Genomic DNA, 17757 nt, shown 5'->3' on the forward strand with positions numbered 1-17757 from the left:
TCCACATACGTTACAGCCTTATTCTAAAATAGATCAAATAAAACATCTCAAGTACAGGTGTGCCAAGCGTGTAGCATCATACGCAAGAAGACTCGAGGCTGACAAAGGTGTTTCAACAAAGTATTGAGTACATTTTTGACAGGTACTGTACACACACTGCATTCGGAATAGGGTCTGTGTTTGCATTGTCGTCATGGAGTATTCTGTATAGACTGATGACGAAATAAAACAATTTAAATCAATTTCAGGTTAAGGTATGTAATGTAATAAAAATGTGTAGAATTCAAGGGGGTCTGAATACTTTCCAAATGCACTGTACAAACATACTGTACATACTGAACAAAAATATTAAAGCAACAATTTCAACGATATTACTGATTTAGTTCGTATAAAGAAAATCAGTCAATTCGTTAGGCCTAATCTATGGCTATCCCATGACTGGGCTGTGGCTATTGGTTGGCCCTGGAAGGCCTGTGTAATGACCATGTAGTTTAATCAGCTTCTTGATATGCCACACCTGGTCAGGTGGATGGATTATCTCGGCAAAAGGAGAAATGCTCAATAACGTAAACACATTTGTGCCAAAAAATTTGAGAGAAATACTTTTTTTTTTGGTGCATCTGAAAAATAATCTGGGATTTTTTTTATTTCAGCTCATGAAACCAACACTTTACATGTTGCGTTTATATTTTTGTTCAGTATATATTGTCTTGGTCAGACTTATTTTAAAAAATTTTCTTACTTCAGTATTTATAATTTAAATGTTCTTACTTTAGAGTAGGACTGTAGCTGGTTGCCCATCACCTCTAGTCTGGAGAGAAGCCGGTCCTCATCTATCAGAGCCTAGCACACACACAGAGAGAGAGAGACAGAGAGAGAGAGAGACAGAGAGAGAGACAGAGACAGAGACAGAGACAGAGAGAGAGAGAGAGAGAGAGAGAGAGAGAGACAGAGAGAGAGAGAGAGACAGAGAGAGAGAGAGACAGAGAGAGAGAGAGAGAGAGAGAGAGAGAGAGAGAGAGAGAGAGAGAGAGACACAGAGAGAGAGAGAGAGAGACACAGAGAGAGAGAGAGAGAGAGAGAGACACACAGAGAGAGAGAGAGACACAGAGAGAGAGAGAGAGACACACAGAGAGAGAGAGAGACACACAGAGAGAGAGAGAGACACACAGAGAGAGAGAGAGACACACAGAGAGAGAGAGAGACACACAGAGAGAGACAGAGACACAGAGAGAGACAGAGAGAGACAGAGAGAGACAGAGAGAGACAGAGAGACAGAGAGACAGAGAGACAGAGAGAGATGGGTCAGTACAATAAATACAGTAAATACATAGCAAAATGATTGAATTCTTAAATCGAGTTTACCTCCCAGATTGGAATAAAATGTCTTGTGGTATTGTGTAGAAAGACATGACTTTACGATTAAAATGACTGAACATTGAATTCAGAGTGTTAGTTGTTTTGGACATGGTCTATATGTAAGAGAACATTGAGCCTTTAACCTGTCTTCTCTCGAGATTAAGGCCCAGTGCAGTCAAAGATTGGATTTTCCAGTGTTTTACATACACTACATGGCCAAGAGTATGTGGACACCTGCTCGTCGAACATCTCATTCCAAAATCATGGCCATTACTATTTAGTTGGTTTCCCCTTTGCTGCTATAACAGCCTCCACTCTTCTGGGAAGACTTTACACTAGATGTTGGAACATTGCTGCAGGGACTTGCTTCCATTCAGCCACAAGAGCATTAGTGAGGTCGGGCAATGATGTTGGGCGATTAGACCTGGCTCGCAGTCGGCGTTCCAATTTATCCCAAAGGTGTTCGATGGGGTTGAGGTCAGGGCTCTGTGCAGGTCAGTCAAGTTCTTCCACATCGATCTCGACAAACCATTTCTGTATGGACCTCGCTTTGTGCACAGGGGCATTGTTATGCTGAAACAGGAAAGGGCCTTCCCCAAACTGATGCCACAAAGTTGGAAGCACAGAATCGTCTATAATGTAATTTCATGCTGTAGCGTTAAGATTTCCCTTCACTGGAACTAAGGGGCCTGAACCATGAAAAACAGCCCCAGACCATTATTCCTCCTCCACCAAACATTACAATTGGCACTATGCATTCGGACAGGTAGCGTTCTGCTGGTATCCGCCAAACCCAGATTCGTCCGTCAGGACTGCCAGATGGTGAAGCGTGATTCGTCATTCCAGAGAATGCGTTTCCACTGCTCCAGAGTCCAATGGGGGCGAGCTTTACGCCACTCCAGCTGACGCTTGGCATTGGGCATGGTGATCTTAGGCTTGTGTGCGGCTACTCTGCTATGGAGGGGATCCGGGAGGATGCTGTTGATGTGAGCCATGACCAGCCTTTCAAAGCACTTCCTGGCTACAGACGTGAGTGCCACGGGGCGGTAATCATATAGGCAGGTTACCTTCGCTTCCTTGGGCACAGGGACTATGGTGGTCTATGTGAAACATGTTGGTATTACAGACTCAGTCAAGGAGAGGTTGAAAATGTCAGTGAAGACACTTGCCAGTTGGTTAGTGCATGCTTTGAGGACACATCCTGGTAATCCATCTGGCCCCGCAGCTTTGTGAATGTTGACCTGTTTAAAGGTCTTGCTCACATCGGCTACCGAGAGTGTTATCACACAGTCGTCCGGAACGCCTGGTGCTCTCATGCATATTTCAGTGTTACTCGCCTCGAAGCGAGCATAGAAGTGACTAGGCTTGTCTGGTAGGCTCCTGTCACTGGGCAGCTCTCGGCTGTGCTTCTATTTGTAGTCTGTAATGGTTTGCAAGCCCTGCCACATCTGACGAGCGTCAGAGCCAGTGTAGTACGATTCGATCTTAGTCCTGTATTGACGTTTTGCTTGTTTGATGGTTCGACTGAGGGCATAGCGGGATTTCTTATCAGCTTCCGGGTTAGAGTCCCGCTCCTTGAAAGCGGCAGCTCAAGCCTTTAGCTCAGTGCGAATGTTGCCTGTAATCCATGGTTTCTGGTTGGGGTATGTATGTACAGTCACTGTGGGCACAACGTCCTCGATGCACTTATTGATGAAGCCAGTGACTGTGGTGTACTCCTCAATGCCATCGGAAGAATCCCGGAACATATTCCAGTCTGTGCAAAACAGTCCTGTAGTTTAGCATCTGCTTCATCTGACCACTTTTTTATAGACCGAGTCACTGGTGCTTCCTGCTTTAATTTTAGCTTGTAAGCAGGAATCAGGAGGATAGAGTTGTGGTCGGATTTGCCAAATGGAGGGCGAGGGAGAGCTTTGTATGCATCTCTGTGTGTGGAGTAAAGGTGATCTAGAGTTATTTCCCCTCTGGTTGCACATTTAACATGCTGACAGAAATTTGGTAAAACTGATTTAAGTTTCCCTGCATTAAAGTACCCGGCTACTAGGAGCGCCATCTCTGGGTGAGCGGTTTCCTGTTGTTTGCTTATGGCGGAATAACAATCAATGCTGTCTTAGTGCCAGCCTCTGACTGTGGAGGAATGTAAACAGCTACGAAAAATACAGATGAAAACTCTCTCGGTAGGTAGTGTGGTCTACAGCTTATCATGATATACTCTACCTCTGGCGAGCAAAACCTTGAGACTTCCTTAGATATCGTGCACCAGCTATTGTTTACAAAAATGCATAGACCGCCGCCCCGTGTCTTACCAGAAGCTGCTGTTCTATCCTGCCGGTACCAGCCAGCTGTATGTTATTCATCTCGTCGTTCAGCCACGACTCGGTGAAACATAAGACAATACAGTTTTTAATGTCCCGTTGCTAGGATTTATGTGCTCGTAGTTGATCTATTTTATTATCGATTGATTGTATATGTACATATAAGTATATGGACGAGCGGCATAGGCAAGGTGCAGTAGATGGCATAAAATACAGTATATACATGTGATATGAGTAATGTAAGATATGTAAACAATATTAAAGTGACTAGTGATCTATTTATTAATGTGTCCAGTGATTGGGTCTCAATGTAGGCAGCAGCCTCTCTGAGTTAGTGATGGCTGTTTAGCAGTCTGATGGCCTTGAGATAGAAGCTGTTTCTCAGTCTCTCGGTCCCAGCTTTGATGCACCTGTACTGACCTCGCCTTCTGGATGGTAGTGGGGTGAACAGGCAGTGGCTCTGGTGGTTGCTGTCCTTGATGATCTTTTTGTGACATCGGGTGGTGTAGGTGTCATGGAGGGCAGGTAGTTTGCCCCCGGTGATGCGTTGTGCAGACCTCACTACCCACTACCCTCTGGAGAGCCTTGCGGTTGAGGGTGGAGCAGCTGCCGTACCAGGATGTGATACAGCCAGACAGGATGCTCTCGATTGTGCATCTGGAAAAGTTAGTGAGGGTTTTGAGTGACAGCCTCCTGAGGTTGAAGAGGCGCTGTTGCGCTTTCTTCACCACACTGTCTGTGTGGGTGGACCATTTCAGTTTGTCTGTGATGTGTACCCCCAGGTATTTTCCACCTTCTCCGCTGCTGTCCCGTCGATGTGGATAGGGGTGTGCTCCCTCTGCTGTTTCCTGAAGTCCACGATCATCTCCATTGTTTTGTTGATGTTGAGTGAGAGGTTGTTTTCCTGACACCACACTCTGAGTGCCCTCACCTCCTCCCTGTAGGCCGTCTCGTCATTGTTGGTAATCAAGCCCACTACTGTTGTGTCGTCTGCAAACTTGATGATTGAGTTGGAGGCATGCATGGCCACGTAGTCGTGGGTGAACAAGGAGTACAGGAGAGGGCTGAGCACACACCCTTGTGGGGCCCCAGTGTTGAGGGTCAGCGAAGTGGAGATGTTGTTTCCTACCTTCACCACCTGGGGGCGGCCCGTCAGAAAAGTCCAGGACCCAGTTGCACAGGGAGGGGCAGAGACCCAGGGCCTCCAGCTTAATGACGAGTTTGGAGGGTACTATGGTGTTGAATGCTGAGCTGTAGTCAATGAACAGCATTCTTACATAGGTCCTCGTCTTGGCCACCGTCTCCAGAGGCTGCTGCTCTATCCTGCTGATAGAGTGTATAACCCGCCTTCTGTATTTTCTTAATGTCGTCGTTCAGCAACGAATCGGTGAAACATAAGATATTACAGTTTTTAATGTCCCGTTGGTAGGATATACGTGCTTTCAGTTCGTCCCAATTTGTTTTCTAGCGATTGAACGTTAGCTAGCAAAACTCGTTGTCTGATCCTCACAAGGCATCCTGATCTCTTTCCGCAAAACCTACGTTTCCTTTTCCAGCGAATCACGGGGATCTGGGCCGGGTGTCCGTAGTATATCCGACTCATCGAAGAACAACTCCTCGTCCAATTGGAGGTGAGTAATCCCAGTTCTGATGTCCAGAAGCTCTTTTCAGTCATTAAGAGACGGTAGCAGCAACATTATGTGTGATTTATCCGCGTCCGAAAACAGAGCATTTAGCCGCGTCCGAAAACAGAGCATTTAGCCGCGTCAGAAAACAGAGCATTTAGCCGCATCAGAAAACAGAGCATTTAGCCGCGTCAGAAAACAGAGCATTTAGCCGCGTCAGAAAACAGAGCATTTAGCCGCGTCAGAAAACAGAGCATTTAGCCGCGTCAGAAAACAGAGCATTTAGCCGCGTCAGAAAACAGAGCATTTAGCCGCGTCAGAAAACAGAGCATTTAGCCGCATCAGAAAACAGAGCATTTAGCCGCGTCAGAAAACAGAGCATTTAGCCGCGTCAGAAAACAGAGCATTTAGCCGCGTCAGAAAACAGAGCATTTAGCCGCATCAGAAAACAGAGCATTTAGCCGCATCAGAAAACAGAGCATTTAGCCGCATCAGAAAACAGAGCATTTAGCCGCATCAGAAAACAGAGCATGTTGCCGCATCAGAAAACAGAGCATTTAGCCGCGTCAGAAAACAGAGCATTTAGCCGCGTCCGAAAACAGAGCATTTAGCCGCATCAGAAAACAGAGCATTTAGCCGCGTAAGGCAATGCAACTGCGTTTTACAAAAGCAGTAAAAGGTCAGTTGTGGTGCAGATTCAGTAGCTGTGAAGGCTGGTCACAACACAGGGCTGGTCACAACACAGGGCTGGTCACAACACAGGGCTGGTCACAACACAGGGCTGGTCACAACACAGGGCTGGTTACAACACAGGGCTGGTCACAACACAGGGCTGGTCACAACACAGGGATGGTTACAACACAGGGATGGTTACAACACAGGGCTGGTTACAGGGCTGGTCACAACACAGGGCTGGATACAACACAGGGCTGGATACAACACAGGGCTGGATACAACACAGGGCTGGATACAACACAGGGCTGGTCACAACACAGGGCTGGTCACAACACAGGGCTGGACACAACACAGGGCTGGACACAACACAGGGCTGGACACAACACAGGGCTGGACACAACACAGGGCTGGTTACAACACAGGGCTGGTTACAACACAGGGCTGGTTACAACACAGGGCTGGTTACAACACAGGGCTGGTTACAGGGCTGGTTACAACACAGGGCTGGACACAACACAGGGCTTGTTACAACACAGGGCTTGTTACAACACAGGGCTGGACACAACACAGGGCTGGACACAACACAGGGCTGGACACAACACAGGGCTGGTTACAACACAGGGCTGGACACAACACAGGGCTGGACACAACACAGGGCTGGTTACAGGGCTGGTCACAACACAGGGCTGGACACAACACAGGGCTGGTTACAGGGCTGGTCACAACACAGGGCTGGTTACAACACAGGGCTGGTCACAACACAGGGCTGGATACAACACAGGGCTGGATACATTTTACATTTACATTTTAGTCATTTAGCAGACGCTCTTATCCAGAGCGACTTACAGTAGTGAATGCATACATTTCATACAATTTCATTTAAAAAAAATTCTGTGCTGGTCCCCCGTGGGAATCGAACCCACAACCCTGGCGTTGCAAACACCACGCTCTACCAACTGAGCTACAGGGAAGGCACACAGGGCTTAAGTATCAGGGTCTGGTGGTACTGCTAACGACTCAGGACCACATATTGGCACTGGAGGCAGTGGTTACATTCTATTCCCGCCAACTTCCTGTGTTGCATCCCTCTAACCTATTAGTTCATCCATCTCACCACCTCACCATTTTAACCTATATCTGTCAATAAAATTCCCAAAATACTGTGTAACGGTACCTGCCAGCTGCTCTCTGAAGCCTCCTGCGTGGTGGCCAGTAGGCACTGCAGCGTTGCCAACTTCTGCTCCAACATCTGCTCTCTGTGTAGGGCCTCCTGCCGGGGGGAGAGAGGGGCGAGGGAGGGAGAGAGCGATAGGAGAGGAAGGGCGAGATAGCAGAGAGAACGAGGGGGGAGGAGAGAGAAGGAGACCGGGAGAGAAAGGGCGAGAGAGGAGAGGGAAGGAGGGAGAGAGGAGCGGGAAGGAGGGACGCAGGAAGGAGAGAGAGCGATAGGAGAGGAAGGGCGAGAGAGCAGAGAGAACGAGGGGGGAGGAGAGAGAAGGAGACCGGGAGAGAAAGGGCGAGAGAGGAGAGGGAAGGAGGGAGAGAGGAGCGGGAAGGAGGGAGAGAGGAGCGGGAAGGAGGGACGCAGGAAGGAGAGAGAGCGATAGGAGAGGAAGGGCGAGAGAGCAGAGAGAACGAGGGGGGAGGAGAGAGAAGGAGACCGGGAGAGAAAGGGCGAGAGAGGAGAGGGAAGGAGGGAGAGAGGAGCGGGAAGGAGGGAGAGAGGAGCGGGAAGGAGGGAGAGAGGAGCGGGAAGGAAGGAGAGAGGAGCGGGAAGGAGGGACGCAGGAAGGAGAGAGCGGGGCGAGGTAAGGAAACTATTAAAACCTACCCAAACCAGAAACTGAGGATAGACGGCAACATTCACGCAAAACAAAGCGCGAACCACCGCATTTAACCATGGCAAGGTGACTGGTAATACGGTTGAAATACAAACAGTGTAGTTATTCCTTCTGTAAGGCAATCAATCAGGCAAAATGTCAGTACAGAGACGAAGTGGAGTCGCAATTCAACGGCTCAGACATGAGACGTATGGCAGGGACTCCAGACAATCAGAAATTATAAAGGGAAAACCAGCCACGTCACGGACACCCACGTCTTGCTCCTGGACAAGCTAAACACCTTATTCACCCGCTTTGAGGGTAACAGCACCACCGACGCGGTCCGCTACCAAGGACTGTGGGCTCTTGTTCTCTGTGGCCGAAGTGAGTAAGACATTTAAGCGCGTTAACCCTCGCAGGGCTACCGGACCAGAGGGCATCTCTAGCTGCGTCCTAGGAGCATGCGCAGACCAGCTGGCTGGAGTGTTTACGGACATATTCACTCTCTCCCTATCCCAGTCTGTTGTCCCCACCTGCTTCAAGATGTCCACCATTGTTACTGTACCCAAGAAAGCAAAGGTAACTGAACTAAATGACTATCGCCCCGTAGCACTCACTTCTGTCATCATGAAGTTCTTTGAGAGACTAGTCAAGGATCATATCACCTCTACTTTACCTGCCACCCTAGACCCACTTTAAATTTGCTTACCGCCCTAATAGATCCACAGATGATGCAATCGCCGCCACACTGCCCACTGCCCTGTCCCATCTGGACAAGAGGAATACCTACATCAAAACACTGTTCATTGACTATAGCTCAGCCATCAACACCATAGTACCCTCCAAGCTCATTATTACACTGGGTCTGCACCGCGCCCTGTACAACTGGGTCCTGGACACTAATGGTGAAATGCACATAAATAAATATACAGTGAATACACAGTGAATAAGGCATAACCATGAGGAAACATAACATGGCACATACATACAGTTATATATATATTTCATATATATATATATATATATATATATATATATACAGTTAATCAGAAGTTTACATACACCTTAGCCAAATACATTTAAACTCAGTTTTTCACAATTCCTGACATTTAATCCTAGTAAAAATTCCCTGTTTTAGGTCAGTTAGGATCACCACTTTATTTTAAGAATGTGAAATGTCAGAATAATAGTAGAGAGAATGATTTATTTCAGCTTTTATTTCTTTCATCACATTCCCAGTGGGTCAGAAGTTTACATACACTCAATTAGTATTTGGTAGCATTGCCTTTAAATTGTTTAACTTGGGGCAAACTTTTCGGGTAGCCTTCCACAAGCTTCCCACAATAAGTTGGGTGAATTGTGGCCCATTCCTCCTGACAGAGCTGGTGTAACTGAGTCAGGTTTGTAGGCCTCCTTGCTCGCACACGCTTTTTCAGTTCTGCCCACAATTGTCTATAGGATTGAGGTCAGGGCTTTGTGATGCAGTGGCTTCTTCCTTGCTGAGCGGCCTTTCAGGTTATGTCGATATAGGACTTATTTTACTGTGGATATAGATAGTTTTGTACCTGTTTCCTCCAGCATCTTCATAAGGTCCTTTGCTGTTGTTCTGGGATTGATTTGCACTTTTCGCACCAAAGTACGTTCATCTCTAGGAGACAGAACGCGTCTCCTTCCTGAGCGGTATGACGGCTGCGTGGTCCCATGGTGTTTATACTTGCATACTATTGTTTGTACAGATGAACGTGGTACCTTCAGGCATTTGGAAATTGCTCCCAAGGATGAACCAGACTTGTGGAGGTCTATAATTGTTTTTCTGAGGTCATGGCTGATTTCTTTTGATTTTCCCATGATGTCAAGCAAAGAGGCACTGAGTTTGAAGGTAGGCCTTGAAATACATCCACAGGTACACCTCCAATTGACTCAAATTATGTCAATTAGCCTATCAGAAGCTTCTAAAGCCATGACATCATTTTCTGGAATTTTCCAAGCTGTTTAAAGGCACAGTCAACCTAGTGTATGTAAACTTCTGACCCACTGGAATTGTGATACAGTGAATTATAAGTGAAATAATCTGTCTGTGAACAATTGTTGGAAAAATGACTTGTGTCATGCACAAAGTAGATGTCCTAACCGACTTGCCAAAACTATAGTTTGTTAACAAGAAATTTGTGGAGTCGCTGAAAAACTAGTTTTAATGACTCCAACCTAAGTGTATGTAAACTTCCGATTTCAGCTGCACACACACACTAGAGGACGACCGATTAATTGGAATGGCCGATTAATTAGGGCCGATTTCAAGTGTTCATAACAAATCGGTAATCGGTATTTTTGGCCACCGATTTGCCGATTATTTTTTGTTTACACCTTTATTTAACTGGGCAGGTCAGATTAAGAACACATTCTTATTTCCAATGAGGGCCTTGGAACGGGGGTTAACTGCCTTGTTCAGGGGGGATTCGGGGATTCGTTTTTGCAACCTTCTGGTTACTAGTCCAACGCCTTACATTGTACTCCACGAGGAGCCTGCATGGCAGGCTGACTACCTGTTACGCGAGGGCAGCAAGAAGCCAAGGTAAGTTGCTAGCTAGCATTAAACCTATCTTATAAAAACTATCAATCTTAACATAATCACTAGTGAACTACACATGGTTGATGATATTACTAGTTTCTAACGTGTCCTGCGTTGCATATAATCGATGCGGTGCCTGTTAATTTCTAATCGAATCACAGCCTACTTCGACAAACGGGTGATGATTTAACAAGCGCATTCGCGAAAAAAGCACTGTTGTTGCACCAATGTACCTAACCATAAACATCAATGCCTTTCTTTAAAATCAATACACAATTATATATTTTTAAACCTGCATATTTAGTTAATATTGCCTGCTAACATGAATTTCTTATAACTATGGAAATTGTGTCACTTCTCTGTGTGAAGTCCGTTTATTCCTAACAAAGGCCGTAATTAATTATGACATAACATTGAAGGTTGTGCAATGTAACAGCAATATTTAGACTTATGGATGCCACCCGTTAGATAAAATACGGAACGGTTCCGTATTTCACTGAAAGAAAAAAACGTTTTGTTTTCGAGATGATAGTTTCCGGATTCGACCATATTAATGACCTAAGGCTCGTATTTCTGTGTGTTTATTATATTATAATTAAGTCTATGATTTGATAGAGCAGTCTGACTGAGCGGTGGTAGGCAGCAGCAGCTCGTAAGCATTCATTCAAACAGCACTTTCGTGCGTTTTGCCAGCAGCTCTTCGCAATGCATTGCGATGTTCATGACTTCAAGCCTGTCAACTCCCAAGATGAGGCTGGTGTAACCGATGTGAAATGGCTAGCTAGTTATCGGGTGTGCGCCAATTGCGTTTCAAACGTCACTCGCTCTGAGATTTGGAGTAGTTGTTCCCCTTGCTCTGCATGGGTAACGCTGCTTCGAGGGTGGCTGTTGTCGATGTGTTCCTGGTTCGAGCCCAGGTAGGAGCGAGGAGAGGGACGGAAGCTATACTGTTACACTGGAAATACTAAAGTGCCTTCAAGAACATCCAATAGTCAAAGGTATATGAAATACAAATCGTATAGAGAGAAATAGTCCTATAATTCCTATAATAACTACAACCTAAAACTTCTTACCTGGGAATATTAAAGACTCATGTTAAAAGGAACCACCAGCTTTCATATGTTCTCATGTTCTGAGCAAGGAACTTAAACGTTAGCTTTCTTACATGGCACATATTGCACTTTTACTTTCTTCTCCAACACTTTGTTTTTGCATTATTTAAACCAAATTGAACATGTTTCATTATTTATTTGAGGCTAAATTGATTTTATTTATGTATTATATTAAGTTAAAATAAGTGCTCATTCAGTATTGTTGTAATTGTCATTATTACAAATAAATAGAAAATCGGCCGATTAATCGGCAGCGCCTTTTTTTTTGGGGCCCTCCAATAATCGGCGTTGAAAAATCATAATCGGCCGACCTCTAACACACACACACACACACACACACACACACACACACACACACACACACACACACACCAAGCTGTATCCATCGTCAGTCATCCATCTAATGAGCTTGCCTGATGCTTTAAGCACTGTGATTAAAAATTAAGACACATTGCTAAAAAGAGGGAGCCAGAGATCAAGATACCAGAATAAAAAAACCTGTTCCGACCCTCCTCCTCCTCCTCCTCCTCCTCCTCCCGGCCTTCACAGATTCTGCACTTACGCTCCTGAAGTTGCAGGTAATAGGCTGTCGGCAGCCTTTTCCATTTTATCAGGTCAGCTAGGCCTAGAAATTACCATTTCTACTGATGTTCCTGCCAGTTATGATTTTCATATGCACACATTTCTTGGAACAGTTTAATTTCATTTATAATAACGTCTTCATATGTCAAAATCATTGTCATGTAGTTAATCAAAATTCTATTCAAATCTAAATGAAAAAGTGGAAAAACCTAACTAGTAACCATTGACAACATGTAAAAATAGCCTTCATAAAGCCAACAAATTAAAAACATCGCAGCCTGCAGGTAGAAAATATCCTGATAAAAATAAATATCCCATAAATCACATTGGCTATGCATGGCCTGTCCGCAAGGGACTTGAAACATTGTGTCAACTATTAACTTGTGCCTGAAGCTCTGGCTAGCAACCTTGCAACATGGTATCAGAGCTTCCCTGTGCCAGTGAGCTCTGGACAGAAACATCTGTAGGCTATTTGCAAGGGATAAGGAGTAATCAGGTAGGCCTATTTTATGACATTATCACCAGATTACATATTTCCCCTGTCATGCCGTGTGGTTATGGAAAGGGAGAGAACTGGAAAGAGGTTTTAAATAGGACAAAATTGAGGAACTATTGTCATTCTCAATGGATGTAAAAACACACTTTGTTTACTTGCTTTTTGAGGCAAAGATAAAATTACTTTGAGAAGCTCCAGTGATGGAGTTAAGACAATCAGAAATATATATTGTGCCCATTTGGGGATCTGATACCAGGCCTAGCTCTACACATTATCAGGCCAGGTAGCCTAGCTCTATGCATAATCAGGCCAGGTAGCCTAGCTCTATGCATTATCAGGCCAGGTAGCCTAGCTCTATGCATTATCAGGCCAGGTAGCCTAGCTCTACACATTATCAGGCCAGGTAGCCTAGCTCTACGCATAATCAGGCCAGGTAGCCTAGCTCTATGCATTATCAGGCCAGGTAGCCTAGCTCTACGCATTATCAGGCCAGGTAGCCTAGCTCTACACATTATCAGGCCAGGTAGCCTAGCTCTACACATTATCAGGCCAGGTAGCCTAGCTCTACACATTATCAGGCCAGGTAGCCTAGCTAAATGCATAATCAGGCCAGGTAGCCTAGCTCTATGCATAACCAGGCCAGGTAGCCTAGCTCTATGCATAACCAGGCCAGGTAGCCTAGCTCTATGCATTATCAGGCCAGGTAGCCTAGCTCTATGCATAACCAGGCTAGGTAGCCTAGCTCTATGCATTATCAGGCCAGGTAGCCTAGCTCTATGCATTATCAGGCCAGGTAGCCTAGCTCTATGCATTATCAGGCCAGGTAGCCTAGCTCTATGCATTATCAGGCCAGGTAGCCTAGCTCTATGCATAACCAGGCCAGGTAGCCTAGCTCTACGCATAACCAGGCCAGGTAGCCTAGCTCTACGCATTATCAGGCCAGGTAGCCTAGCTCTACGCATAACCAGGCCAGGTAGCCTAGCTCTACGCATAACCAGGCCAGGTAGCCTAGCTCTATGCATAACCAGGCCAGGTAGCCTAGCTCTATGCATAATCAGGCCAGGTAGCCTAGCTCTATGCATAATCAGGCCAGGTAGCCTAGCTCTATGCATAATCAGGCCAGGTAGCCTAGCTCTACGCATAACCAGGCCAGGTAGCCTAGCTCTATGCATAACCAGGCCAGGTAGCCTAGCTCTATGCATAACCAGGCCAGGTAGCCTAGCTCTATGCATAATCAGGCCAGGTAGCCTAGCTCTATGCATAATCAGGCCAGGTAGCCTAGCTCTATGCATAATCAGGCCAGGTAGCCTAGCTCTACGCATAACCAGGCCAGGTAGCCTAGCTCTACGCATAACCAGGCCAGGTAGCCTAGCTCTACGCATAATCAGGCCAGGTAGCCTAGCTCTACGCATAATCAGGCCAGGTAGCCTAGCTCTACGCATAATCAGGCCAGGTAGCCTAGCTCTACGCATTATCAGGCCAGGTAGCCTAGCTCTACGCATAATCAGGCCAGGTGGCCTAGCTCTACGCATAATCAGGCCAGGTAGCCTAGCTCTACGCATAATCAGGCCAGGTAGCCTAGCTCTACGCATTATCAGGCCAGGTAGCCTAGCTCTACGCATAATCAGGCCAGGTAGCCTAGCTCTATGCATAATCAGGCCAGGTAGCCTAGCTCTATGCATAATCAGGCCAGGTAGCCTAGCTCTATGCATAACCAGGCCAGGTAGCCTAGCTCTATGCATAACCAGGCCAGGTAGCCTAGCTCTATGCATTATCAGGCCAGGTAGCCTAGCTCTATGCATAACCAGGCCAGGTAGCCTAGCTCTATGCATTATCAGGCCAGGTAGCCTAGCTCTATGCATAATCAGGCCAGGTAGCCTAGCTCTATGCATAACCAGGCCAGGTAGCCTAGCTCTATGCATAACCAGGCCAGGTAGCCTAGCTCTATGCATAACCAGGCCAGGTAGCCTAGCTCTATGCATAACCAGGCCAGGTAGCCTAGCTCTATGCATAATCAGGCCAGGTAGCCTAGCTCTATGCATAACCAGGCCAGGTAGCCTAGCTCTATGCATAACCAGGCCAGGTAGCCTAGCTCTATGCATAATCAGGCCAGGTAGCCTAGCTCTATGCATAACCAGGCCAGGTAGCCTAGCTCTATGCATTATCAGGCCAGGTAGCCTAGCTCTATGCATTATCAGGCCAGGTAGCCTAGCTCTATGCATAATCAGGCCAGGTAGCCTAGCTCTATGCATAACCAGGCCAGGTAGCCTAGCTCTATGCATAACCAGGCCAGGTAGCCTAGCTCTATGCATTATCAGGCCAGGTAGCCTAGCTCTATGCATTATCAGGCCAGGTAGCCTAGCTCCATGCATAATCAGGCCAGGTAATATTCATAATCAGGTGCATGTCCTTACTCAAGATTGACATGAGTGCTCAAAAAACAAAAGACAATGAATAAATTGACAACTCCAAAATGGAATGAAATAAACCAGAACTTTATCCTCACAAGTGTAGGCTCGGTTCTGCGCTCTGCAAACAACGTGTCCACTCCTTCGATGACAACGGTAAGACTGTACTAATACATATATTGAATGCATTAACAGAAATCACTGTAAACAAACAAACATTGTAAATTATAAATGGTAAACAGTAAATGTACGACTGGTGAACAATCCCCGCGGCCTCCGCATTGGATTAGTCCACTCAGACAGGTGAGAATCAGACAGGTGAGAATCAGACAGGTGAGAATCAGACAGGTGCAAAAACAGACAGGTGCGAATCAGACAGGTGTCTTGTGTTACATCATTATTTTTCTTCATACATTTGTCACTGTTCGACTAAAAACATCTCGGCCCGTCAGCATAATAACACGTAGGGCCCAGTCAGCATAATAACACGTAGGGCCCAGTCAGCATAATAACACGTAGGGCCCAGTCAGCATAATAACACGTAGGGCCCAGTCAGCATAATAACACGTAGGGCCCAGTCAGCATAATAACACGTAGGGCCCGGTCAGCATAATAACACGTAGGGCCCGGTCAGCATAATAACACGTAGGGCCCAGTCAGCATAATAACACGTAGGGCCCGGTCAGCATAATAACACGTAGGGCCCAGTCAGCATAATAACACGTGAGGGCCCAGTCAGCATAATAACACGTAGGGCCCAGTCAGCATAATAACACGTAGGGCCCAGTCAGCATAATAACACGTAGGGCCCAGTCAGCATAATAACACGTAGGGCCCAGTCAGCATAATAACACGTAGGGCCCAGTCAGCATAATAACACGTAGGGCCCGTCAGCATAATAACACGTAGGGCCCAGTCAGCATAATAACACGTAGGGCCCAGTCAGCATAATAACACGTAGGGCCCAGTCAGCATAATAACACGTAGTAATAACACGTAGGGCCCAGTCAGCATAATAACACGTAGGGCCCAGTCAGCATAATAACACGTAGGGCCCAGTCAGCATAATAACACGTAGGGCCCAGTCAGCATAATAACACGTAGGGCCCAGTCAGCATAATAACACGTAGGGCCCAGTCAGCATAATAACACGTAGGGCCCGGTCAGCATAATAACACGTAGGGCCCAGTCAGCATAATAACACGTAGGGCCCAGTCAGCATAATAACACGTAGGGCCCAGTCAGCATAATAACACGTAGGGCCCAGTCAGCATAATAACACGTAGGGCCCAGTCAGCATAATAACACGTAGGGCCCAGTCAGCATAATAACACGTAGGGCCCAGTCAGCATAATAACACGTAGGGCCCGGTCAGCATAATAACACGTAGGGCCCGGTCAGCATAATAACACGTAGGGCCCGGTCAGCATAATAACACGTAGGGCCCGGTCAGCATAATAACACGTAGGGCCCAGTCAGCATAATAACACGTAGGGCCCAGTCAGCATAATAACACGTAGGGCCCAGTCAGCATAATAACACGTAGGGCCCAGTCAGCATAATAACACGTAGGGCCCAGTCAGCATAATAACACGTAGGGGCCCAGTCAGCATAATAACACGTAGGGCCCAGTCAGCATAATAACACGTAGGGCCCAGTCAGCATAATAAACACGTAGGGCCCAGTCAGCATAATAACACGTAGGGCCCAGTCAGCATAATAACACGTAGGGCCCAGTCAGCATAATAACACGTAGGGGCCCAGTCAGCATAATAACACGTAGGGCCCAGTCAGCATAATAACACGTAGGGCCCAGTCAGCATAATAACACGTAGGGCCCAGTCAGCATAATAACACGTAGGGCCCAGTCAGCATAATAACACGTAGGGCCCAGTCAGCATAATAACACGTAGGGGCCCAGTCAGCATAATAACACGTAGGGGCCCAGTCAGCATAATAACACGTAGGGCCCAGTCAGCATAATAACACGTAGGGCCCAGTCAGCATAATAACACGTAGGGCCCAGTCAGCATAATAACACGTAGGGCCCGGTCAGCATAATAACACGTAGGGCCCAGTCAGCATAATAACACGTAGGGGCCCAGTCAGCATAATAACACGTAGGGCCCAGTCAGCATAATAACACGTAGGGCCCAGTCAGCATAATAACACGTAGGGCCCAGTCAGCATAATAACACGTAGGGCCCAGTCAGCATAATAACACGTAGGGCCCAGTCAGCATAATAACACGTAGGGCCCAGTCAGCATAATAACACGTAGGGCCCAGTCAGCATAATAACACGTAGGGCCCAGTCAGCATAATAACACGTAGGGCCCAGTCAGCATAATAACACGTGAGGGCCCAGTCAGCATAATAACACGTAGGGCCCAGTCAGCATAATAACACGTAGGGCCCGGTCAGCATAATAACACGTAGGGCCCAGTCAGCATAATAACACGTAGGGCCCAGTCAGCATAATAACACGTAGGGCCCAGTCAGCATAATAACACGTAGGGCCCAGTCAGCATAATAACACGTAGGGCCCAGTCAGCATAATAACACGTAGGGCCCAGTCAGCATAATAACACGTAGGGCCCAGTCAGCATAATAACACGTAGGGCCCAGTCAGCATAATAACACGTAGGGCCCAGTCAGCATAATAACACGTAGGGCCCAGTCAGCATAATAACACGTAGGGCCCAGTCAGCATAATAACACGTAGGGCCCAGTCAGCATAATAACACGTAGGGCCCAGTCAGCATAATAACACGTGAGGGCCCAGTCAGCATAATAAC

The 17757-nt window shown here is 46.7% G+C and overlaps 1 protein-coding gene across 2 annotated transcripts in view; it reads right to left on the reverse strand.

Moving 5' to 3' along the window:
- Nucleotides 1-17757, reverse strand: part of LOC106566258 (sarcolemmal membrane-associated protein) — a 121382-nt gene that overhangs the window by 62869 nt on the left and 40756 nt on the right. For both annotated transcript variants that reach the window (XM_045691996.1, XM_045691995.1), the window contains exons 6-7: nt 7149-7244; nt 772-843 (exon numbers count right to left, since the gene is read on the reverse strand). In XM_045691996.1, coding sequence (XP_045547952.1) covers nt 772-843; nt 7149-7244 — 168 coding nt within the window. The remainder of the gene's footprint in view (nt 1-771; nt 844-7148; nt 7245-17757) is intronic.

This window comes from Salmo salar, chromosome ssa12, assembly GCF_905237065.1.
Source record: "Salmo salar chromosome ssa12, Ssal_v3.1, whole genome shotgun sequence".
Classification (NCBI taxonomy): Eukaryota; Metazoa; Chordata; class Actinopteri; order Salmoniformes; family Salmonidae; genus Salmo; species Salmo salar.